This window comes from Phaenicophaeus curvirostris, chromosome 2 (assembly GCF_032191515.1).
Source record: "Phaenicophaeus curvirostris isolate KB17595 chromosome 2, BPBGC_Pcur_1.0, whole genome shotgun sequence".
NCBI lineage: Eukaryota > Metazoa > Chordata > Aves > Cuculiformes > Cuculidae > Phaenicophaeus > Phaenicophaeus curvirostris.
In genome coordinates, this window is record NC_091393.1 from 63,506,669 (window position 1) to 63,533,624 (window position 26,956).

The window sequence follows — 26,956 nt, forward strand, 5'->3', positions numbered from 1 at the left end:
AGGCATATCCAGTTCAGGATAATCTGTGAATTTCCTGAAATTCCAAGAAAGTGCCTTTTCTGAGAGGAACTGTAACTTAGTTGCAAAAGCCTATTCCTTCTGAAGCTAATTAAAATCCAAAAGAAAATAATCACTCTTCATATTTTTACCGGTGTCCTTTTCCATAAATATGCTTACATTCCTAGTTGTCAGTATCTAGCTTTCTGAGGATTCAGTAAACCAATTCTAGCATTTATAGATTTGGATGCTTTAATAAACTCTGATAGTCCAAGAGGATCTCTATCCACTGGCTGCCACCGAGTTGCCAGATTTTAATTTAAGTGAGCTATCTGCCCTGAAAATGTGTTCTGATAGCTTTCCTCAGACCTCCTTCTCAACCCTTTTCATTGCTTCTTCCTCATTGCTTTCTTGTTCATTATGAGAGAACTCACACCCATCAATATATTCCTTCTAAAGTTTTTCTGATATTACTACAGCTTCTCCTTAGATGTCCAAGTCAGCTGTGCTTTCTGCCTTCTACTCCTTTCATAAGCAAAGAGGTTATTCCATCCAAGGGCCATAAATAATACAAAGGATTCTACCAAATATTTTTTTCAACAAATATCTATAGAAAGATTTTAAAACCTGATTTTTGAAAGTTACTCTAACCTGCCAGCAGAACTCAATATTTGAAAGTGCATTCCAGACAAGCAAACAAAAACCTAGAATTTTTAAAATTTGATGGCATTTTCTAGCCTTCAAATTTGATCTTCTGGAATGGAAGATCAGAAAAGCTGACAGCTGGATGTTTATTCCCCTCAGAGATAAAATTACAGGAGAAAGAAAAAAATAATTTACCAAATTCCATTTACATCTAGTTTTGATGTATTTGTGGATTATGAAACGAAATAATTGGGATTGACCAAGCCAAACAATAGTGCCAAAAGAACCATGTGGTAGAGGTTCCCTGAATTCAGTGAGATCATACTAGAGGTCAAGCTGGTCACAGGTTTTAAATCCACATGATTTAGTCTGTGACAAGATAGTCTTGAGTCCCAAGGAAGAATATCATACTGGAAAAAATGTGCCCTACATAGGAATGAGACAAGGCTATTTCAATACTAAAGCCAAAACTCAGCAAATTAAAGTAAGAAAAAGAGCTTTCAATAACACTACAAAAGCTATCTCTGTTATGGAAAATTTTATGATTAAATGAACCATCAACAATGAACCAAAATTGCAAAAGAATGGGGTTTTCATATAATTTGTTCTAGAGTGAAATCTCCAGATATGACCATCAGGAAAAGTATTCTTTGTTAGTAGCTAATAAAAGAAGAAAAGTCATAGTGCTATACACATCCAAAGCAACCTGTAGCCAATTCTGACTGAAGTGATGGATTTATTAGTTAGTGCTAAATTGTATTACTATCTGAGTGATCTAAAAGTAAATGTCCTTACTGGGAACATTAAATATGTCTCCCTTCAAGCAGATTAGCAGAAACAAGAAATTTTCAGTGGCCCCCATGCAAATCTAGCTGTGAAAGATATTTCCAGATCTCTACTATTCATTTTTCTCCAGCTGCAAAGTAATGCACTTCATGTTATTTATTATCTAACCTAAACATGCCACAATACCTGAAATCAACGTTATTTGAAATAGTCATACTTCTAAAATCAGATATATAAATTAACATAAAAAAATGGATATTCTATTGAGCAACAATTTTTATTAATACCTTCCACACATATAAATTAGACATTTTACTCATAAACAAGCCACAAATTGAACTTACACAGTAATAAAAAGATGTTAATGTTTTCTACATGGCAAATTTAAATTGCCATTCTTTCAGTGACAAGAGATTTCTGGAGTAAGTGTGCTATCATAAGATCAGAGAATAATTCAATTTGCAGGGGCTTTAGGAAATCTTATCATTCAGCCTACTCAAAGTAAGGTCAACACTTAACTCAGACCAGGTTTCTGAGAATATTTCCATTATAGTCTAGTTTTAGTTTGAGGCTTTTTTCTCTTGAAGTTATCTCTCAGTATGTCAGTTGGATGGTCTTATCAAACTGCCATATATTTACTTTCTCTAAGTCTACAGACAAAAAGAATGGAACAGATCTGCCATATTTCATCCAATGCAAACTATATTTTTGTTTATATTTCATCAAATGCCCTACATTGACTTATTCAGCATGTGTTTAATTATCTGCACATTTGAGACAGGTAGCCTTCTGAGAACATCAAGAAATCATCTCATCCAAACTCCTACTCAAAATAAAGTCAATGCTGAATCAGATCAGGTTGGACAGGGCTTGTTCTATTCAAGTGTGTTTGGGGTGGGGTTTTCTCTCTCTTCAAGATACCTCTCAGTGTATCAGAGCAGCAGCAACACATACTGATTTAAAAATCATGGTTCTCTCAAGAAAAAATAACTTGGAGGACAGTGTATTGGCTCAGAGCTCGAGTTTCCTTTTTTTCTTTTTTTTTTCTTTTTGAGCAACTAACAATGAGGACAACAATATGCTAGAACGCACTTGAATGGTTTTGGCACACAGTGTGCAACCAGCTTGTAAAGAGACAAGACCAACACTCAACTACACAAAACCCACAAAAAAATCAGCAGATGACAACAGTGTTTTATTGTGATTTATTGTTCCCATATTTGGAGGATAAGACTCCTCCGCTACTGAAACTTAGGTTGACTCAAATGTCTTATAGTCAATAGTTATAGTTATTCTAGTTAAAGACTGTAATATATTTTAATGTATATTCCCTAAAATACATGGAAATTCAATTAATATTTTTAATAATAGAAACACTTTTCACTACATAAGATTTGAACAGTGAAAACCAGGAAGTGACAATGAGAAGCTAAAACAGAGAAATCATCTTAAAAATAAACCTAAGATGAATGCAAAGCTTCTATCTTATGCCCCTTCTCCAGCACTCATAGCAACCATTTTATAAATCATTTGAGAGTACCACATGATAAAAGTAACAATGCTCCCCATGAGTTAAAAAATCACTATTATACCCATCCGGGGTTTTTCCCTCTTTTCTGGCAGAACATTTATGCAAGAAGCAGTTATAATAACGGTTGGAACAAACTACTTCATGGACAGGTGCTGGGCAAGCAACCACTGAACTGGAGTGCTGCCACTACACCTCACTCTTGGCTGGATCTTTCCACGGTAGAAGACTTAGCCATAATATTCGAATTTCACTCATCAGCCACTTCCCTTTTTTCACCCCTTTCTCCTTCCCCTGCCAGTGTTTCCCTTTGAATGCAATGTGTCTTTTTGCAGAGGTTACTCAGAACCCAATAGAATTCTAAACTGTATTCATTCAAACTTTACATGAAACAAGAATAGCATCAATTTTAAATCCCTAACTAGCGGTAGTGGTAGGAATAAAAATCTTCCAGTGCTGTAAACTCTGGCTGGCGAATATAAAGTCTTTCTTTCAAGGCATGGATTATTCCTTTCTGATTCATCTATCATTCTCAATCAATTCCAACATTCCAACAACTGGACCACTGACCAAGATACGGCAAGACTAAAGTCAGCTTTATTTTTCAGTATATAACATATTTTGCAAAACGATGTTCAGTGCTAAACCTGATATTAGTCTTTATCTGGGTGCAAAATGTAATGAACTATACCACTTGTTTGAATATGGCATTGCTAAATCCAGAAGTACAAAATGTTCACCACAAAATAGCAATTGATCATTCCTCAGTCAAGCGACATACGCACAAGGAATAAAATTTCCAGAAATTCTAAAATCACAGAAATGCTTGCATCTTTATTTACAAATGGAAGGCAATATATAAACATGACAATACTCCCACATGTAATTAAAAATTAATTAAATATTATTTAACAGTAGCAAGTGCAGCCAATGTTGAGGAGGTAGTGAAGTAAAACGAGCTACTGTGTACTCTTTTATATATATAGTCAAAATTGTTGTCTTCTTAAAGTAAGAAGAAATGTAGAAAGTAGAAAGCTTCAATATAGTTTCAATGCATGAAAACAATGAAGGTAAGTCTACAGGATTTAAAACGGTATACAAAATATTCACATAATAAACTAGCTGCAGGGAAGCTCTGGTTTCAAAACAAAACTTAGAAAGCAGATTCCTGTGTATATATTGCTGCAATATAATTAAATCATTGCATTGAAATATAATGCTGTTAACACAGCATAGTATTAATGATCAGTGAAAAATAGGAACTGTCATTGGCTAATGCCTAACTTTCTTGGAGTATTTTTTACCTCTACATATCTGAAAGGTTCAAAGCACAACAGTAAGAGTTTTTCAAAACATTGTAATAAAACTATTTTGCTACTTATCCTGACACAACATGCTTAAAATAACATTGTCCTTTAACTCCTTTAGGCCCTTGAGTAACTATTAGGCATGAGCCCCTTACCATTTCCCTGCTCCTACTTACTTCTCTCTTAAATTCTCTGAATTGGCATTCTGCTTAGGTAATTTGAGGTGGATGTACTTTTTCCCAACATACAATAGGTACAGGCTTGTAATAGTTCCCATTGCTGAACTCTTCTTTGTAGGCAGTTAATGAGAGCATCCATCTCTGTAGCATGCAACATTTTGCATGAGTTTATAATTGACACAAAAAACCACACTATAATTAGAAGTAGATGGACAGCCTTACAGCTGTAGAGCATATTGGCAGGTAAATAAGAGAGTAGCAAAAAGCAAGCTTACAGTGAAGATTTTACATCTTTTAATAACAAAGAGGAAAAAGAGACAATGACTTACCTGTGGAGATGAGGGACTAAAAGCCACATTGATGACAGATTCTGTGTGTCGCTTCAGTTTATACAGAAAAGTACTTGAACGCATTTCATATATGTAAGCCTAAAAACCAATGAGATTATATTTTCACTTTAAAAAAATACATCACATTCTGGAAGCACTAAGTTATAGTATAGGAAGAAAAATGATACATCCTACAGAGAAGTTATAAATTTTTCATAATAGCTAAAGAGATATAAAAGTCATCAACATCTTAGAAATTATTTCTATAACTCAGGATAATTTAGAAAATGCTTAAGTAAACTCAAATAAAAAAAAGAGAGATTTAGGAGAGTAATGTAAGTTTTTCCCCTTAAATAACTAAACATTAGGTATAGTTCAAGTAGGCAGGTAAAAAGTGACCCTTTCAAAATACATTTTTAAGATTGTTCCTCAGAATTTAAACCCATTCTTTTAAGTAGAAATATGTAGTATCTAAAATCCTGGTTTCTAAATTTAAAAACTCTTACAGGTTGTTACTATGTTAAATAAAATTTTTCAGTACCTATGACACAGTCAGACAGTATATATACACAAGGCATATCAAAATAGACACATAATGTAGAAAATATGTAGGCTTATTTGGTACATTATAAATAAAATGTGTATCTCAAAACAAGAAATAAATTGTAAAGCATGCAAAAATAGTCAAAGACAATAATCCAAACCTTACAATTTCAAGAAAATGTAAAGTGTTCTATTGTCTTTATTAAATCTCTGCAGTTAAGACCATGAACATGGAATGCAGGGCTCAGCCTAACATAAACTAAACCAAACAGTGCATAGACAGCTATTACAACAATGTATTACTCTGTGGCTTGTCTTAATTTTTTTGTTGATAGTCCCCTCAAATGAGTTTACTCATTCAGACCCAAGACAGATGAGCTTCCCCTAGCAGAAAGCAAACTGCCACAAGATACACGTCCCAAAAACTTGTGGATGCAACTGAAAGTCTTCCCAATTTATGAAAATATTCATGGACCAATGTAGGTCCTGCAAAACAGTTAATGCCTCACTCAGAAAGCAAATCTTATCAGCCAATACCAAAGATTCTCTAGTTCAAACCAGTGCTGAAGAAAGATTGGATCGTCCTCAGTGTCAAATATTCCATTCATAACCATATTCACTGACAGGCAAACCGAGGCCAACTGTAAATCTACTTAATTGAATCAAGTTTATATACCTCACATATTCTGGATTCAGCCCAGGATATGGAATTAAAACATTCTACTGGCAGAAAAGAAGGATCTAAGACCAGACAGAAATGCAGGTATCTGGTTTTAACCTCTGGATTTTTTTGTAGCATTCCACACAGATATTGCCATGCTAACTGGAAAAGTAGCAGATTTCCCAGTAATGTGCTAAAATCATTACATACTCCCCAAAAGGACAGAGCAAATGCTTGTTAATTGGAAACTCAACCATAAAAACCAGACCCTCCTCCCTATTTTTTTAAACACCTCAGGAAACTGGTCATAATAATAAGTTGTTTAGTATTTTGATGTTGGTTTAAAACATATGGCCATACCAAACCCACTGTGACTTATACCACTAAGAATATACTCAGTTCACAAGGGGACAGGTACGTAAGGAGAACCCAAATGAGATAAAAGTGGTATAATGACACAAAAGAAAGACTTCTTATGTGTCTGTGGGCATGATATTACTTTCTGTGATGGAAAGTACAAGGCCATGGATTAATAAATTTAGTCTGTACTCAGCACTACTCAAGTTCTTGCTGTTTCCATACAGAAGTGACACAGTTTCTTTTTGTAAATGCCTCTGGTCAGATTTCTCTTTATTGACATAAAAATCTTAAGAGGTATTTTTGTTTATTTACTCCACATCCCAAACAGATTACAATATTGCCAAGTAATTAGGCTTAAACAGAGAAGATTTCAGAGTTCTAACATAATAATTCCCTTCAAAATTTCCTTTACTTTATAAGGCCACATTCATCCATTCTCCTTCTTCCACACTGGCTTTCTCCATTCTTCACTCTGATGATACGACTTAACTGGTACCAAAATAATCAAATGCTGACACCTATGTGTTAATGTCAGTAGTTGTAACATTGTGCTTTCTTCTTCATTGCCAAGCTTTGTCTCACGGCATAAAACTGGGCCCTACTGTCCAGACATCCCCATAGGACTTCCTTCCAAGAATGAAGTGCTAGCAATGACCTTTTTACTCTAGCGAGGATGAGGTGTAGAGACTGCAGTCAGGTTGTACTTCACCACCACCAGAGTGGTCATGCTCACATAGTTAATGGGAATCTGCAAATCTCAAGAAAACGAGATGAGATGCTGCAGAAATCCATATTCCAGGAAGACTCCAGAAAGAAACGGAGTAAACTGAGTAAGAAGAGAGCAAGAAGCATTACAAGCTGCACTGCAGCCTCCAGAAAAGGATACTCCTCCATATCTAACTGAAGAGAGTATTTGTATAAACAGGGAGAAATTATTCTTATCGAGTAGCCCCCCTGCCAATTCCTGTGGACCTCTCATCAAGAGTTTAACAGTATCACAACACTCAGTAATACCATGACACTTTTTAAAAATGTTCATACCATGAATGACTCAAATTCTACTCCTCATAGCTATTGTAAATATGTCTATCCCCTTTGTAACTGTGGGAATTACCAAAACAGGATAAATATTTCATGTTTCTTAACACGTTACAAAACTTTGTTAGATATCAGAACTTATAAATAGTAGAAGTGAATAAGGAAAATACTGGAGAGAATAAAATGAACTTTATAATTCAGGTGTTTGGTTACATAGCATAAGTACTCTGGTCTCCACTCAGCTGACACATGGGGAACTCGTAAAGTAGATTTACGAAACTCCTATTGCGAGCAATTATTTCCCTTCACAAGCTAATTACTCTGCAACTGCAAGTTTTCAAAATGCCTGGATCAGTTCTTCTGCATACACTAGGGCCAGTCTTTGGCACAGAACTATAGGCAGCAGACAGGCCCCCCAGATTGCCTTACTGTTGCTTTTCCTCTTTGAGCCTACTCTCCTTCGTGCCTTTAATGGAAGCAGGCACAAACAAGATGCAAAGTCAAAGACAGTAAGAGTCAAGAGCTCTGAATCACAGATCTAAAATGACTTCCAACAGTTTCTGAACCAAGAAGAAACATATCTCCATGTTTTAACCAAGAGAACATATCAAAGAGAAACATGGTTAGCGAAGACAAAAATTTTCCATCATGATCTAGTGGCTTACAGAACTTTGTCAAACTTATGCAATAAAAATTAATTTTCCATTCCAGGTTCTCAGTTTAATTTGGAGAAGAAGACATTCATTCTTCGGGGAGCAGCATGTTCATTTTTAGCTTAATCTGTATGTCCCCATTTCTCTCTAAAAAATAATATGATAATATTCCACCATTTTTTTTGAAGAAAATTCAAACACTTGTGACACTCAGGTATTCTAGCAATGTATGATCTTCTTCACAGTTCCTAAATCAACCATTTAGCACATACCTTTCTTTTAAAAAATGCTACAAAACGACTGCATAGATTCCATGGGACCTAGCAAGTGCATATTCATTTGCCTAAAAAATAATGTTAGCTAATCTCATTTCTCAGCCTAAAAAGCATTGAAACTCTTATCCCTCACCTTTCAAGAAATTATTCTAAGCCCTGAGATAGAGGTTAGGCTGGGATGCAGCGCTCTTCTGAGTCGTCACATTGTGTAGCAATATCTGCTGTGTCAGAGAAAAGTAATTATAAGCAAGACCACCTGTAGCTAACCACTGAAGCATTCATCAGCATGGGAAAGACCTTTACTCTGATCCTTACTACAAAGAATACTTTCATATGGAACTGCTGCTAGAGAAAACACACAGAATATGGCTGGCAACAAAACTTTCCCACTGTACTTCACTCCTATAATTCTATCCTAACAAAATGTGTGTTGAGCTTCTTCCTGATGCTTTTTTTCTAGCCATGTCAATATTAAATATTTAGGTGCGATTGCTCAACTTCAACAGAAAAGTGGCAGAGCCCCCGACTACATCCCAGTTTATTACATTGTGGCAGCTATCATCTTCATTTCCAATAACTGTGCTTTCAAGGAAAGTAATAGTAAGTATTTTAAACCAGACTAATTTTGACATGCAGCACAACAAAATGTGATTAAAAGAAAATCATTACCATCAAAAAGTGTACAAAACCAGCTTCTGTTTAAGCAACTCTAGTCACAGATAAATTTTGACAATAAAACTTAACTTGGTGCAAGTCGGAAACTAAACTTTTCAATAAATTTATTTTAAAATGCAATATTAAAAGCAAACAAACAGTATAAATATTCTTCTGCTACAGTCTGCCATCATTCCAGTTTTATTACATTTCTGATGTCATTCAAATTGGTTTTCTATTCTATATTGACTAGAACTTTTAGTATATTCTTTTCTGTTGAAACAAGAACAGTAAGTGAATTATAAATGCTACAGAAGGAAAAAAAAGTTAAAAATATTAATTTAATGACAGAGAAATGTCAAATTTTAAACAACTAAATGTAACAATCTGTTAAAAACTTCAGCTGAAGTTAATCCCTTTTTTATATTAAGACCAATTTATTGCAATGAAAATACTGATGTAGTAAATATTGGTATTTGCTTTCCATTTCTGTCCAAGGGTTAGCCAAAATTAAAAATCATTTACCTGTACCAATAGCTTCCAAACAAGTTTCCTGCACCCATAACCACATACTTACTTGTGTTTCATTTCACTTGAAGTTTCAAGAAAATTCAGAATAGTCAGTTTTCATGTAAGAGTATATTTAGCACCTGACACGTATATACAAGCTTGTGCTTTCTTTATATTTGCAGCAAGAGAGAGGGAAGAAGGGCGAAGATCCCTCCTTGAGGGGAAGAATTTGTATCCAAATGGAAAACTACTTAATTCTGCTGCATTAGTAGAGAGGGTATGCTAAATAAATCATCTCTTTATCTGCAGAGTTTCACTATAAATTCTTTCCTGTTTTCTTATGCTCCGTCTTCAAAGCAAACTTGTCCTCATCTGTTCCCACTCCCCGCTAGCGCCACCCATGGCCACATGCATTTGAGTTAAACTGCTTACACTCCTACCCCCTTCTGGGAAGGGAAAGAGAGGAAAGTAAATCTAAAAGAAGAAACACTGAAAGCATAACATAAAAATTCTCCTTGTTATCAGCTCTTGCACAGGGACCATAAAAGCAAAATCAGTTTCAAGAAAAACCCTTTGTAACTGCTGTGGCTTTAAATGGGAGCAAATTTTTTACAAAAAAAGATGACAGAAGGAATAAAAGACACTGGTCTCTAAGATACCTAATTTGATCTTACACAAAGAGACACTTTTTCTTCAGAAGTCTTGCATGGGTTGGCCAAAGTCATCCCTCTTCTGCAACTATTTTTTCTAGTATTTCAAATGAGCTACAGAAGATGGAAGTATTAAAGCCTCTTGATATAAAAAGAGATAAATAATCTTACTTACAATTTTATGAAAGACATCTGGATTTATTAATAGGGCATTAGTCTCCATTTGCCTCCATTAGTGGCATCAAATCTGATGCATGTTCCCACATTACATTATATAATTTTTTGGCTTGCACTTCACCATCCCCTGTTTACACTGGCATACATCTCCACTGAACCATGTATTTTTCCTCAATCTTAAGCTGAAAAACTACCTGGACTGATACTAAAATGAAAAATAGCAATCAGTTCCAAGCAGACACCCAGCATGGAAAGTTTCAGCCCAAAATGTTCTCAGTTATAAGCAACCGAAAACAGAATTAGAGTGGAAATTGTTAGACTGTGTTAACCATAGGCACCAGTGCCAAGTCCACACATAATAAAACAGATTTCACAAGTATCCTAAGCACTGATTAATGCTTTTCAGTCCCAAGATATCTTACACACTTTCCACATGGTAGCATGGAAAGTCTGTTCAAGCATGTCACATTGAGTACAGTATGACCACTCAGAGTCCCTTCTCCTTCTAATGCCACTTATGAAGGCTTTCTTTCTGGTAGTCCCAGGAAATCACTCTCTGCAGTAAGATCCCATTTTCCTTACTGCACTCTCTGCAGTAAAATCCCATTTTCCACCATCTTACCTGCAGTAAGATTCCCATTTTCCACTCTGCAGTAAGATCCCATTTTCCACCTGAGTTCCTTCGACATAACTACAGAAGGAGTAACAGTGAAAAATAATAATGTTCTTTATAATTAGAAAAGTTATTATCTAGATCTTTCAAGATGCAGGGGATATTTTCTGAGTGTATCAGTGTGCTGACGGTGATTGCTAACATGGTTTGAATTTTGCTCACAAAAAAAGTTTACACAAACAGATATAAACCACATCTTAGATTTGCATCTTTAAGTCACCTTTCTGAGAAGTTTCCAATTTATATTTTTCCTGATTTAATTTCTGTTTAATGAACGAATTTCAAAGCCTCATGTATACGACTATTTTTATGTTTGCCTATGGAATCTATGTAGCACCAAACACTGCTGTATTTATATTGTTTTTACTTTTATAACATACTTAGGTTTGGCAGAGTACAGAATTATTACTTGAAGATTTTGTTCTAAGAGTATTTACATCACTTCTTATTACGAAGCAGTATGGTTGGATCACACCCACTCTGGAAATGGCTCTTTTCTGACTGCTTCTAAGACTTTCATCTGTATCAACTGTACCAATAGTTGTACCAACACCCTGTTTGTGTAGTGGTGTTGACTGTTCAACAGAAATACTGCAAGGGTCAAACGATGCAAAGGATCTTCATTGAGATGTTTAGGTATAACAGTGTATTTTGTTAGCTTTACTAAGGATTACCCCATCTTAATAAGTTTGCAAGCACAATGCAATCAACTAATAGGACTATAGGCATATGTACCAAAGATGATACACAAAATGCAGCTGCTTGCAGAGTTGTAGACTAAGAGTATACATATAGAAAACACAAGTCCTGTGGGTATTAATCTATACATATCCTCTTTTAGCATCTCACTGCTGCATGCACTCCAAAATGAATCTACCTACTTTGGCTTCCCATTTTGCCTACATTTGAATATGGGGTATTACCGACAATTTATTTTTTTTATCGAAAAGGCCAATTTCTCATATTTCCACTCACTTCTCAGAAGTATTACCAAACTTAAAGGTTAATACAGTAACACACTGCATCTTCATCATATTCAGGTTGACAGGTTGCTAGAAAAACAGTTGTTCTGTAGTAGTTAAGGAAGCACACCTACAGCCAGCAGAAAATCCTCCACGGCTCTGAACTGCCAGTCTGGTTCTATAGTGGTCAGGTCTGAGGTGCAGAGGCATAGATGACCAAGATGAACTGACCAAGAAGAAAACAAAAGTAGCTAATGTGTCCATGCTCACATGATTGCACAGTTCATAAAGTAATCTACCAAGGCTAAGATTTTCAATCATCTTCAAAGATGTACCCAAATAGAAAAGTAACAGCACACTGTAAAGAGGTGTGCACATTCTTTATCCAAACTAAAAAGCAGATGCTCACTCTGCACCAGTGCATTGCAATTAGTGCACTGGAGAAAATGGTGGCAATAACTTTAAAAATGTAAACTACTTCAAGTTACAGAGCTCCTTTCACTATGTTTTCTCAAAGCCAAAATACATGTGTCTGAGTAAACAATGAGTTTTATAGCAGCATTGCATTTTGGATAATATTTTTAAAGCTACCCATCTGGATGTAAGAATAGATAAAAATAAAAGTAAGAGTTCTGTTATATAATAAATACTATTTCTTGTCCTTTTCAAATAAGTTATTAGTCTTATCCGTTAGGAAAAGTCATAAAGATAGTATGTGATTTGAGACAGTGAATTTTACAACTGGATAAATATCTGTTAGCAAATCATTAAAGTGTATTTCTCAGTAGGACTGACATTCTATTTGGAATGTTGACCTCTGTAACTATTTAAAAGTAAGGTGTCAACTGAAAAAAAATTCTACAGTTTGTGTTATGCCAGATGCAGAATCTTGTGTCTGAAAACAATAGAGTTTGCAAACACTATCAAGCCCAGGTTTACAACCAACCCGCACTTACCGGTTTGCAGAATTTATTCTGAACCCAATTTTGAACAAAAGCTAACATTCAAGGTTTAACAAGTGGTTAGTACACTGGTGTTATGTAAGCATCAAAATGCTTTATCATGTATGTCTCTTTTACTCCTTTCAGTGTTGATGCCCTCTAGAGAAGGAGAAACAATCTTCCTACTCTCCCTAGCTTTGGTGTTTTCACAGCTGAAAGGCATAAATTTAAACCTCGATTTAGAATGTGTTTCCAAGATGATGTTGCAGGAAAAAACCTATACTTTGATGAAAAGTGTTAATAAAATGGAAGACAACTTCACACATTACCCATGAATTTTTTTTATTGATGTAGGAACTCATTATGCTGAAAAACTTCTAGATTTGCAATTCAGGTCAGTCACTGTGAACTGTGTACCTGGGCTTTGAAATTTGACATGGACACAGAGTTTTACGTTAGTGAATTCCATTTCAGCACTAGGGTCAAAATAGGCCCCTTAAAGTCTACAGTTAAAAAAGAGCTAGGAAGAATGAATCTGAAAACAATTAAATAGCTAAATCTTTATTTGTGCATTCCCTACTTCATTTCTGGAAACTTGGAATTTACTCAAGAGAGCCCTCAGGTCTTTAAAGAAAAAAATTAAGAAGCTAAGTAGATGTGAAATAAATCATCTAACTAGAACTACATGGATCAAAGGAGAAGATGAGCTATTTCTATTTTTGAAAGTAGAATTTCACATTTCCTAGATATTTTTGTCCTTTTAGACTAAGATTTCTTTAGTTGACAAGTATTTAGGTAAAAGGTTTTGTACAGAGTCCAGGAAAATAACAATCTAAAACCAGTTAGAGTATTTGTCCAACATCCTTAATACTACTGCCTGATAGTCAGAAACCTCAAACTGTCTACTTGCAAAATAGCTAGAAATCAAAATATTACATGTATTCAGTCAAGAAGAAGTCAACCCATGTCACTTGCAACCTTAGGCGATTGAAGATGAAGAGAAGATTTGATATTAGAAATGTTAACTTTCTAAGTTTTCAACCCACGATTTACAGCATGTATAAATCTTTCAACCCATGATTTACAGCATGTATAAATATCATACCAAGATGCACAAAAGCAGTTAAAATAAAACCAAGTGGCTACTGCAGTCACACAGAAGTTATACCATGCTGTTCTTACATAAAATAGGTCATACACTTTGTAAATAGATAGAAAGGTAGACAGAAATCACATTTCCTTGTTTACAATAACATATTTTGGTTTCTTGATTCTATGCCCTATAGGAATACGATTTTGATTTTGCTGTTTATCAATGCAGCCAACATATTCCTCTTTGTCAAACACTTCAGATATTGAGAAATATAAAAAGCAGTTTAAGATTAATGTCTTTAAATTATATTCCAATCCTGCCTTTTTTGGCTTTAAAATCAATCATATTTGTTAACCACAGGGTGTAAGCATTGCACTTAATATATTAAACTCCAAGATGATTGAAGATGCAGTTGCTCGTCGGTGGAAAGTTACATAACTTATTTCCAGAATGCATTACTTCAAAATAATACTTCATATCCACACCACTGAATTTTTATGCAGATTATTGAATTCCAATAGACATTCTCTCACAGAATACAATATGCAAAAAAATGTACCTTCTCAATACTTTTAAAACTCCTTCAACTGCACATCAGTCCATCTGTGAGGATGCTATTAGTTTAATAACGTGGATAGACTATTCAGTGCCATGTTCAATTTTCGTTTTCAAAAAGAAACACAAAAGTATATCCAGTCTCAAGAATTCAAAGAGAAGCCTCCTAAAAATGCCCTAAAACTGTATTTTGTCCTAACAGTACAGTTGTAGCAAGAGTCTGAAACTTGAGTCAGTTTTCCTGAGGCAACCACAAGAACAATGAAAGTTCTCAAAAGACGTATGATGTAAATTATGCAAAATTCCAACCCAGAAGCCACACTAAAAAGCACCAACTGGCACTGTGCCAGGGGACCACATGCCAACTGGAGCAGGATATAGTCCAGTTTCCTCCAACGAACAACCATGTTCCAAGAATTTAGAGTAAGGGCTAAAACGTGCTCTATGCCTTTGTTTTCTTGTACGAGCAATAATTCCAAACAACAGCCTTAAAACAAAAGAGAAGAGAAAAGCTCCTGTGAACGTACCTCCTTTTACAGTATTCAAAACCAACTATAATTAGTAATCTTGACTAAATATATTTATATTATATACATCATTATATACAACATTAGATGCATTTTGTTTCACAGACAAAGCAAAAGGCCTTTCTTTTGTACTGCAAAATACATTTTGAAATTTAAATTACCAGAAACTTAAAAAAAAAATATTTTATTATGGAAATATCAAGAACACATTAGCTATTGCCAAACCTCCAGTAATCTGCCAATAAAATCTCTAAGCTTCACACATGATTGAAGCCAGTATTTCATTACTAGCCACAACAGTAAATTATTCTTGTTCTGAATTTGAAGTTTATCAGAAACCATGTCATAGTCCTGATGAGTCACCTAGAAAGACCTAGAAGAAAAACAGCTTTCCCACCCAGCTGTTTTGAAAGGATGTGTTTTCAATGGATCCAACTCCAGCCCAGTTTCCAAGATCTATGCTACAAGATAGCAACCATCTATCTCTTAGCAACAACCAAGAAAATATTGTGCCAACAATGCAGGATTTACTGGGTTAAAATTAGGTTCATACTCAAAAAAGTAGCTATACGCTTTTACTCAGGCTCTATGCTAATTGTGATAATTTAAATACGGTTGACGTGCAATGAGAAGAGAGCCTGACTAGGGAGGAAACACACACAGTCAAAGTTACAGTGTGAATCATGAAAAGTTCTCATTACAGTGGAATGACTTTTCATTTTCTATTCAGTTGACTGGTACATAAGAAAACAGTAATGAAAAATCCATTCCAAGGGAATGAATATTTGGGAACTTAAGTAAATTAATATATAGTTGCTACATAGTTCCTAGCGGTAAGGTATGTACGTAATATGTAAAGCTGTGCTACAGTGAATACCATCCTTCTCTTCTTTGATGGCACGTGACAAATGAGAGTCAAGCACTATGACAACTTCTAGAAACAAACCTTAAACAAATACTTTGAGCACAAAGATTTGGTTGCTCTGGGATTTTCCCGGCAAAATGAAGAACATACAGATCAAAAATCACATGTAACTGCTACATACAAATAAAGCATATGAAAGTATAATAGAATAGTTTTGTACATTAAGCTGAATCACAGAAACATGCATAAAAAGACTAATTTGTTTACAATACGAGCAGCTTCTATAGTTTAGGAGGGAAATAAGCAAAAACATGACTTACACATTTGTCATCTGATCCACTAGCTATAAACCGTCCACAAGGAGATAATGCAATTCCACACGGATAGCAGAGGCTACTGTGCCCTTCAAAACGACGTTCACACCTTCAGAGAAATTTCAATCTTTTTAGCACCAACTGAAAAATCACTCTTTTACTACCATTATGATGAAAACCTACTGAAATCTTATCTGTTTTTCCTTAGTCAACAAGTTTACTAAGGCAAATCCACAAATAAAATATTAAATATCTGCAGTAGAATTTTGACAAAACTGAAAGCCATTAAAGAATAGCAACAATTAAAAATAAAATGAGCACATAAAACTACCCCAGGACAATGCCCAGAACCATGCCTTGGTCTTGTTTAGTTTACAAAGATAGAAACATCAGTAATATTTAGAAATAAGGAGCTGTGATGCCTATCATTACCTACTCCTAGTTAGCCAACTTAGCAAGGAAAGCCAAATTCCCCAGCTTTAAGAGAAGGGTGTTGTGAAAGCCAGTGTGTTCTGTGAAGCTTTAGAAATCTTCCTCAAATAATTTCTATCAAATGAAGATCCAGTATGTGGAATCATAACAAATAACTACTTCTTGCCTTTCTTATACCCAAATCTGGACAATTAATCTCTGTTACTCTGTTTACATTCCTAGTCCATGCACTAATTATTGTATTGAGCAAATCCAAGAAAGGCAGTATCCAAATGACATTCCAAACTGATAAATCTAGATTTCTGCCCTACAATTGTGGATAACTTCTTACCTATCTGAGTTAATACAATCTCAAGGAGGGGAATGCATTTAAATTTAATTCAAGGAATCAGTCCCACTTTTCATGTTAATATAGCAAGGTAGCATTGTGGAGCAAGTTTTTGATAGCTGAGCACACTTTGTTGATTCAGCACACTGAAGATTAATATCCATCTAAAAAAAGCCATGGTTGTAAAGAACTGTGACAGCTTTGCAGTCAATAGAAAACTAAGGGAAAACAGTGGTATTTAGAGTTGCTTCAGTGTTAAAAGATTTTTTAATACAAGTGTCAACCTCATTCAGAATGATCATTTACATATGTATACCTCACTTCAGAGCTTGAGTTTTATAGCCACATGATATCATTTCAAAACAGAACTATAACAATCTGTATTCTTTTGCCTTTATTATGAATGCTATCAACCTGCTCTACTCCTTACAAAACAAATTCGCATACGTCGCTGTAATTCACCTGTCACGTGTTTAATTTTTCATTTGCTAGATCCAGGAGCAAATTTGAAAGAGTAACATCTCCTGCCAATACCTGTGATGCACACATTTTCCTGGGCAGTGAAACCACAGATGCTGTATTAATTCGATTGACCAAACCCGTGTGCAGAAACCTCTGACTTTGTATACTATATTGTTCTGCTTTAGACACACATGTATGTGTAAGAATGCACTTAATGCCAAGTTGATTTTACTCATGCAGGTGAAACAAGCATACTTAAACAATAACATCACTTTGTGACCAGTGCAATGGCTGTCACTTTGAAAAACAACTAAACAAGAACAACATTGTATAAAAATTTAGAGGTTTCTGCACATGGGTTTGGTCCAGATGATTTCTGAATATGTCCAAACTGCAACACTCCTGAGCTTCACTGAGCAACCTGTGCTATGCTCAGTCACTGGAAATGGTTTCCAGAATTAGTTATTCTATCACCTTCCCAGGGATCAAGGTGAGGCTGACCAGTCCATAGTTCCCTGGGATCTCCTTCTTCCCCTTTTTGAAGATAGGAGTGATATTTACTTTCCTTCAGTCCTCAGATACCTCCTGATCACCATGATCTTTTAAAGGTAATTGAGAGGCCTCAAAATTACATCAGCCATCAATAAGCTGAAGGCAGGCTTTAAAGAAGACCGAGCTAGGAACTTTCCTTCGGTGCCTGGTGACAGGACAAGGTGCAATGGGCAAAAATTGAAATAGAGGAGGCTCTGCCTGAATATCAGGAAATGCTTCTTTACTGTGAGCACAACTGAGCACTGGCACAGGTTGCCCAGAGAGGTTGTAGAATCTCCCTCCTTGGATTTGAAAGCCATCTGGATATGTTGCTGGACTACCAGCTGTAGGTGACTCTGCTTGAGCAGGGAAGTTGGACAAGATGAGCTCCAAAAGTGTCTTCCAGCTACAATAATTACATGATTCTGTGATCAAGCAGCAAAGACGCTATTGTGAGTATGGGCAGCTCTTTCCTTTAAATATCTTAGGCAGACAGAAATTAAAACGAAGCATGACATGTTTCATCGGTGTCCTCTTCCTCTTCATAGTCAGATGTAGCTTTGCAAGATTTTGCTCTCAGTTAGCCTCCTACCAAACATTATTCACTGTGTAGAGTGATCTCTTCCACAACTCATCCTCAGTCATGTTTTTTCCTGTCTCTGCCAGAGTCACTGTTGCATTGTTTGGAAATTTCAGAGTTCCCCAAAAGTACAGTCCTTTTCAGTGCCTTTTCTCATTGTCACAAATCACAGAATGATTTGGTTGGAGAATACCTTTGAGATCATCAAGTATAACCTATCCAGTACTAAACCACACCCCTGAGCACCTCATCTATGTCTTTTAAATACCTCCAGGATGGTAGCTCAATCATCTTTCAGGACAGCCCATTCCAATGCTTGATAAACATTTTGGTGAAGAAATTTTTCCTGATGTCTAATCTGAACCTCCCCTGGTGCCACCTGAGGCCATTTCCTCTCTTCCTATTGCCTGTCACTTGGGAGAAAAGACCAACATCCACCTCACTACCACCACCTCCTTTCAGGCAGTTGTACATAGTAATAAGGTCTCCTCTCAGCCTCCTTTTCTCCAGGCTAAACAACCCCAGTTCCCTCAGTCACTTCTCATAACACTTGTTCTCCAGCCCCTTCACCAGCTTCATTACCCTTCCCTGGACACACTCCAGCACCTCAACGTCTTTCTTGTAGTGAGGGGCCCAAAACTGAACACAGCATTCAAGTCATGGCCTCACCAGGGGCACAGACACTTCCCTGGTCCTTCTCCCCACGCTTTTTCTGATACAAACCAAGATGCCATTGGCCTTCTTGGCCACATGGACACACTGCTGGCTCATGCTCAGCCGGCTCTCAGCCAGCACCACCAGCTCCTTCTCCACCAGACAGCCTTCCAGCCACTCTTCCCCAGGCCTGTAGCACTGCATGGGATTGTTGTGTCCCAAGTGCAGGACTCTGCACTTAGCCTTTATGAACCTTATACCATTGGTCTCTCCCCCTCGATCCAGCCTGTTCAGCTCCATTTGTATAGCCTCCCTGCTGTCAACTGACACTTCCTCCCAGCTTAGTGTCATCTGTGAACATACTAAGGGTACATTCAATCCCTTCATCCAGAACATTAAAGATGTTGAACAGAACTGGACCCAGCACTGAGCCCTGTGGAACACTACTTGTGACTGGCCTCCAACAGTATTTAACTCCATTTACAGCCATCCAACCGATTTTTAACTCAGCAGAGGGTATGCCTGTCCAGGTTAATGGTGGTTTCTCAAAGAGAAGGCTTGATACCCTTCTGAGTACGGAAAACGTTCATAGAAATATTTGAAGAAAAAGTTTCTTCTTAATCATATACTTGCAAGATACAATGGCATCCCATGAGAGAAATTTCATTGTAGAAAAATAAACAAAATTCATATATCCTTTGTCTCTCCTGAATATACTTACAGGATCACCATTCTTCCTTAAGTAAAGCACTGGCCATCAGGACTAGTTCTCAGTGCATAAGACTTCATTCTCAGGGCCTGTAAGGTTAACTTCCTCAATGAGATGATTCTTCTTCATTAGGAGAAAAGTCTCCTAATAAACATGAGAAACAACTTCCTTTCAAAAGAATTTTGATTCCTCTGAATTTGTGATCAATAACTCAATTACTCCACCTACAAACAGATGCTGAAAATCTAAGAGGATTCCAAGACTTTCACTGATCTTTTCTCTGCTATACCACAGCAACATAAAGCAATGTCTGAGTCATAGGACAGTGCCACATTTCCTTATATTAGTACTGCCACAGCACTAACATTCTGGATTCTATTTCCTTAATTGTTTTCCTGTTCAACTTTTCCATTCTAATAGGGATGTATGTTCTATTACAAGTATAGCTCGTTCCCCATCCCCTCAAAATCCTGCTATAAATACACATTTTAAAAAACTGACTCCAATTAAGTTTTCTATAGAATCCAGCAGAAACTTTGTTATGCAATCTACTAATTCCAGATATGTCCAGGTATCACAGCAATGGAAAAAAAAAGGATTAAAAAAATCATACAATAAACATAGATAGTATGTGTATAATTCTAGCTTATTCTAGGAGTTCTTTTATTTCAGGCTTTTTTTTTTTCTCCTGGTTTTTTTTTTTTTTAAGTAATAACAGGTGGTGACCAAACTTATTTTGGATATTGTAAGCTTTATGTGGCCAGCTGGCATGCTGTCCACCCTCGTAAGTATGCTTTTTTGGTCAGAGCTTTTCAGGGGTTACCATGACAAACATCTGGTAAATGCATGGGACAGCAAACAGCCAAGCTTTTCCTATGTTTTCCATTGTACAGCCTTTAGTCTACATTCCAAAATATGTATCTTTCTATATCACAAACAATTTGCAGAATATTAGAAAAAAAGTAACGTTTTCTGTCATTGTAAGAGAAAGATACCAGAATGCTGCATGTCTTTATATATCAGGTAATACTCTCACAAGTATTTTGTTCTAGTTGCAGCACTAAAAGACATCTTGAGTGTGAACAAAGGTCTTCTATTTTTTAACCACTCATTCTTTTGTTCTATTCCATTCCATTCCTTTGTCCCAGTGCTCTACGGTTTGCTCAGAAATACCAGCAGACCCACTGAGGCTCTAGAAAATCAGAATATAATTTGACAGTAGCAGTAGCTACCTTAGATGTTCTGTACATATGGGTTTCATTTTAAATACACACAAAACCCTTCACATAGATGCTAGGCATGTTTTCACCAGCAGCATCCAGAACAAACCAGATGTTACCTATCCTGTATACTTTCATCTATCCCCAGTCCCTAACTTGGAGGAACTCCAATAACTTCTCTAACCCCTTTTCCCTCAAAATCTAGATAAAATGACTCAGACCTCCAGAGAGAAAAAGATGGCAAATCATGGGATCCTTACACTCAGAAAAGACAAAGGAAACACATATACACATATATGTATACGTGTATCTTGCTCATGATGCTGTCATGCATGCAAAATTGAAGGGCCATTCATTCAAAACGTGTGTCTGAACCTAAGGCTCTCAAATGTAATTGTTAGAAAATGTATGAGATTAGTTCCACATGGCTGCAGGAATTCTATTAAAATATGTTGCCAGGGGAGCTTGTGATCTAGTCGTACACGATCATAATATTAGTTGGAGATTTTACCTTAATGTCCTAAAACTGTCTTTATACAATTGGCAAATCTTTTCAGAGGCTGACAGAGGGTGAAACAGATTTTCCCTGAGATTGTGCCTCAAAGCATTATCACACATCTGAGTATTCTGCAGAAAAAAAAACATTATGTCCAAGTAGTCTGATGTTTTTCAAAGATCTTCAGTATGCACCCACTGCCTTTTTTCCAGAAAGAGATGAAGAATGGCTATTTCAGCAGCAGACACTAGCAGTGCAGCTGAGCTTGTATTCCTCAACTGTTCTGAGTCAGAGGTAGGCTGCTCCTGCCATCAAAGGTTAGTGTGGAGGTGGTTGGGAGCTCCTCCCAATACCTTGCTCCTGCCAATCTCATTACCTGCAGCAGTAATATAGTAGCCGTCACATATATCTCCCCACACTGACAATAGTAGCAGCCCAGACCTCTAAGCTGGGCAGCAATAACGTTTTCCTGCTCTTTCCACCTCTGGGGAGACAAAGAGCATATCTGACATCATAACACAATTATCCCATACTTTCCTTCCTTCTAGATTAATTCCCAATTTCGGCTCTTACTCAATTACACCAGTTCTTCCAGCAGGCTTCCCATCTGTGGCCAGTAGAGAAGAGCAAATGCTAATTTCATAGAATCGCAGAGTCACATCATGCCTGAGGTTAGAAGGCAGCTCTGGAGTTTGTCTTATCCAACCTCGCTGCTCACATAGAGCCAGTGTGGCCTCACCAGTGCTAAACAGAATGAAGCATCACCTCCCTCATGCTGCTGGCAACACTTCTCCTGATACAGCCCAGGATATAGTCATCTTTGCTGCAAGTGCACATTTCTGGCTCGTGTTCAGTTTGGTGTCCCTCGGAACCCCCAGGTCCTTTTCTTAAAAGCTGCTTCCCAGCTAGTCACACCCTCAGCATACATTGGTACCTGGGAGCTGCATTTGCTGCCAAGGGGACTTTGCATATCCCCTTGTTGAACTTCATGAGTCTCCTGTCAGCTCATTTCTTCCTATTGTTGAGGTTCTTCTGGATGACAACACAACCTTCTGGTGTATCAGACATTCCTCCCAGTTTTGTGTCACCAGCAAACTTGTTTCTATCTTCCCAGTCATCCAGACATTTAATGAAGATGTTAAACAGGATTGGAACCAGTACTGATCGCTGTGGTGAACCTCCAACTATATTTCGCACCACCGATTGACACCTCTGAGGTTCCCATTCAGATATTTCCTCAGAAATTCATAGAAACTGCATCTTCTTGGTCAGCTAGAGATACGAACAATTACTGAATAGATATTGTAGGACAACATAAAAAAAGTTCCCAAACTGCAGCTACAAAGACTTGCAGGAGCAAGGCTGCTCTAAAAGGAAAAATGAGTGAGAAGCCAGTGGTGATCATGGCACAATGTCCTCACCATCCAGGGCACCACCCCAGTATATCTGAATAGGTTGAGCAGAGTAATGTGCTGATAATGAGGTCCATTGATAGTACTAGGAAAAGTGAGGTCATGAACCAGGTCCAGGATCTATCCCAGGAGTCCAGTCAAGAGCAGCAGGAGATGGAGCTAGATATAGAGCTAGAGGCAAGACTGCAACACGGGCCCACTGGAGACAGAACTCAAGGAAACCTACATAGAATGTGAGTCGAGGTTCACGCAAAAAACAAGGTGGAGGCAGGACTTGAGACAGGTAAATCAAGAACATAGTTCAGGAAAGGTCTGAGCTTAGATGGAGTACCTGACAGAAGGAGCAGCATGTGCATGAGTGGGGGTCCAAGGTTGATCAGGGCAACTAGGGCCCAGCGGTGCACTCAGGGCCCTCATAGTGCAGTCTATAGTTTGAGTAAAGATACATCTGAAAATCTGAGACCAACTCAGGCCAAACAATTAGTGTTACAAAGAAATATGAAACTTTACTGCACCATAACTTTAGCCACATTTAACCATGAGCAAGGGAGGTCCATGTCATGCCTAAAAGCATTGCAGAAGACCTAAAATCTGCCTTGGGGAAGAAAAGTTGACACTACTTCATATTCTAGAACCTCTCCTAGAAGTGTTTCTTTGGAATGAAACATGCAAGGGAAACAGTAAACTGCTGCAGAAATCTGCACAGCTGATTTTTATCAATATCAGAGAGTCATGAAGATGAGGATATTCATGTAACTTGGCCACTGAATGTGAGCTGGTGCTACAACTAGGTGCTTAGCCAATATTCTAAATACATTTAACAAAGTGAAGTAGGCAACGCTTTGAATTAATAGTTTCTTCCTGACAAAATGAATGAAAGAAACCTCCTTTCTTCGGGATGTTTTAATGCACAGAATTATCTAATCTACAAGTGGGAGGAAAAAAGAAATTGAAGGGATCCAGACTGGTAAAACAGAATTAAAAAATGTTATGTGAAACTTAAGTGACATATGAATATCCTAAAGCAGTTGCTATTTAGTGTAGTCTGCAATTTTGGGTTGTTATGGGTTTACTATGTAAGGGAACAGAATCTTCCTTAATTCCTAGGTTTCTACGCTCCTTCTATGCATTGGTTTCACAGCACCGGGATGTTGAAATATGTTTGTCTCTCACTTCCCTATGTGTTCATGAACGTAGTCACTAAAAACAGGCAGGACCAGCAGATATGGAGGCTTATTGTATTGGAATTTCCTGATATACCTAGCTCGGGTGATCTACAGCACTCGCCAGCTTGTGTCATTCCAACCCAGACTTTCCTAAAAGACTGAAAGTAAGTGATGAAAACAACAGGTACAGATCCCTATGAATCATTGATAGGTTCCTGACTTCAGAAGGAGTTGTGATGTCTTTAAAATGCCTTCAAAAGACAGCAAAAGGAGGCAGAATGGTAGTTTCCTGCATCTTACAGACAATTAAGAGTCTACAATATTTTATCATAAAGAGCACCTAAAAGTCTTCAAAAAAATTAAGCGTGCATCAGTTTTTTGTATCTCCTGATCATTAAATGTTTGTCTGACTCTTTATTGGTAATCCTAAAGGTGATAACTGTAATGTTCTTCTCTTTCAGATTTCCATTGCACTTCAGTCTAACTCCCGTGTCCACTGCTTCCACCTTGGACCTAAAAGTCTTTTAAAGTATTTTTACTTGTTCCTCAAGTGGTCATACTTTTAGACAAGACAGACTTCAATAGCTCTTCACAATGTCTTGGAAGTTGGTCATAGGTCCTTATCTTATGCTAATGTATGTATTCAAAAAGTTTCATAGTTCATTATCCTATCCTAGAAGAAAAGTAGCCAGAGTTGGTTCTTCTTCCAGAAAGATCTATTCTTCTTGGTTCTTCATTCATAAGTCTGCTTTGTAGGTTGTCTAGAGCTTTTCTTAGCTACGACAATAAATGAGGAGAATATAGAAGTTTAAAAAAATATTCAAAATCTTCAGATGAAAATTTACAAATCCATGCATTTCAGAGCAAATTAAGCAGGAGTCCGAGTAAATCTAAAAGTCACTTGCAGTGTCCAAGATTCCCTCGTTTATTGGCAAGATGACCTGGCTGCGTGAGCTTGGCTGACAACATCAGAAAGTTAAAATGCCTTTTCTCGTACCACCTTCAGAGGAACCCATCAGACTTTCTGGCACACTCTGAAGCAATACTGGAATGCCTCCAGATCATCAGTAGTGAAAGAAGTAGACCAATTCACAGCTTTATCCGGCAAAGATGATGAAAATGGAAGTTGCAAAATATTCTCATGAACTTCAAGAACAAAAGAAAATATAAGTTAAATGAATTTTCACTGGAAAAAAATGTAATTTGATAACACTGACTGAATGGAAAAATTCTTTAAAAAATAATCAATATATTCAAAACCTATAAAGCTGCAGACCAGGACAACATGTGTGAAAATTTCCCTAAGCAAAGATCAAAAAAGAATCTGAACATTCTGCTATGATTCCTCAAGTGAACTACAAGAAAAGGAATGCATATCAGAAGAATAAAAAAAGGAACCATCATCAAAGAAATCAAATAAAATAAACAACTAAGAATCAGGAAAATTGTGCAGAGTTCCTCTGAAAATCATTTCCCATGCTTTCAACTGCAGTTTTCAAGAGCATCACGCTGGAGGATTTCTTTCCTATTTAACCATAATTTTGTATGGTACAGTATCGTTAAATAAAGTACAATGGATACAACTCATTACGAGTAGCAAGCAAGTTAAACAAAAGCAAAATCATTTTCACCATGGATGTCTAGGCCAAATGTTTAGAACAAAATCAACAAACAATAAAGCTGAGATCTTGCAGTTAGTGTCACTACCCGCAACACTGTAAACAGTATAAATGAGAAGGTGGACTTACCTTTGCTACATTTCAAGAGCACTGGACAAAGATACTACTAAACAAACCCTATTCTGGGAAACTCAAAGTAGAATTAAAGAGGTCATTCCAGAGGGACCATTCAAAACACAGTAATGACTGATGAACCAACTTTACAAATCAACAACTTCAAAAGACTAAGGTACTGGCCCACCATAGGATTGTTTAGGAACTAATCTCTCCTGTAAGCACCCAACAGTGCAAGGGATAGACTGGATTTGATTGGACAAGACCTATGAATAAAAAAATAGGAAAAATGTTCAGTCTGTGTAACTGTATAGTAGACCTAACACTTCAGCGGAGACTTGTTCCAAGTCCAGACAGAGCATACCAAACTTCACCATTTCAAATTTATTTATGTGAAAACCATCTGGTGAACCCATTAGGAAAAAGTGAACAGTTTTCTTCTGCATGAGAACTCAAGAATTGATTTTAAAATATAGAAGACAGTCTCTGGTGTAAGCAATGAGAGAAAATGTCATTTTTTAAAACTGGGAGATTTTTCCCTGAAAGGTATTAGCAAGTGAAAAACAATTATTTGTTTTCTCTATTTCTTCTCCACAACAGTTAGAACCATTGATCACTGGTAAGCATAGACATACATATAATACGTAATAAGCACCCTTAAAGCATGTGTCATTAAGAATTTAAATTATTTTTTTGAAGTTTTTGAAGCTAACAGAATTCAGTGGACACGAGAATACAACTTTGCCAAATTAAATATAGAGCAAGAACATACATAAATTATTCTCCTCTTCCCAGGGCATATTCATTTAAATGATTGCCCAGATTTTACACTAACTATTTTACCATTCACCTGCTCTACTTATATTAGTATTTAGAAACAAGGAGACAGATAAGTGATCTGTGAAAAGCTTTCTACTTTTTCGTTACTCTACAGCAGCACAGTTCAAGCAGCTTATTAGAAAAACATAAGAAGGTAACAGATTCCAACCCTAGCAGTCTCTAGTTTCATTA

At 36.7% G+C, this 26,956-nt stretch overlaps 1 protein-coding gene across 1 annotated transcript in view; it reads right to left on the reverse strand.

Annotated features, from left to right (window-relative positions):
• Nucleotides 1-26,956, reverse strand: part of WDR27 (WD repeat domain 27) — a 108,210-nt gene that overhangs the window by 41,324 nt on the left and 39,930 nt on the right. Inside the window, exons 21-22 of the mRNA XM_069852291.1 lie at nucleotides 16,229-16,331; nucleotides 4,772-4,870 (exon numbers count right to left, since the gene is read on the reverse strand). Of these exons, the coding sequence (XP_069708392.1) occupies nucleotides 4,772-4,870; nucleotides 16,229-16,331 (202 nt within the window). The remainder of the gene's footprint in view (nucleotides 1-4,771; nucleotides 4,871-16,228; nucleotides 16,332-26,956) is intronic.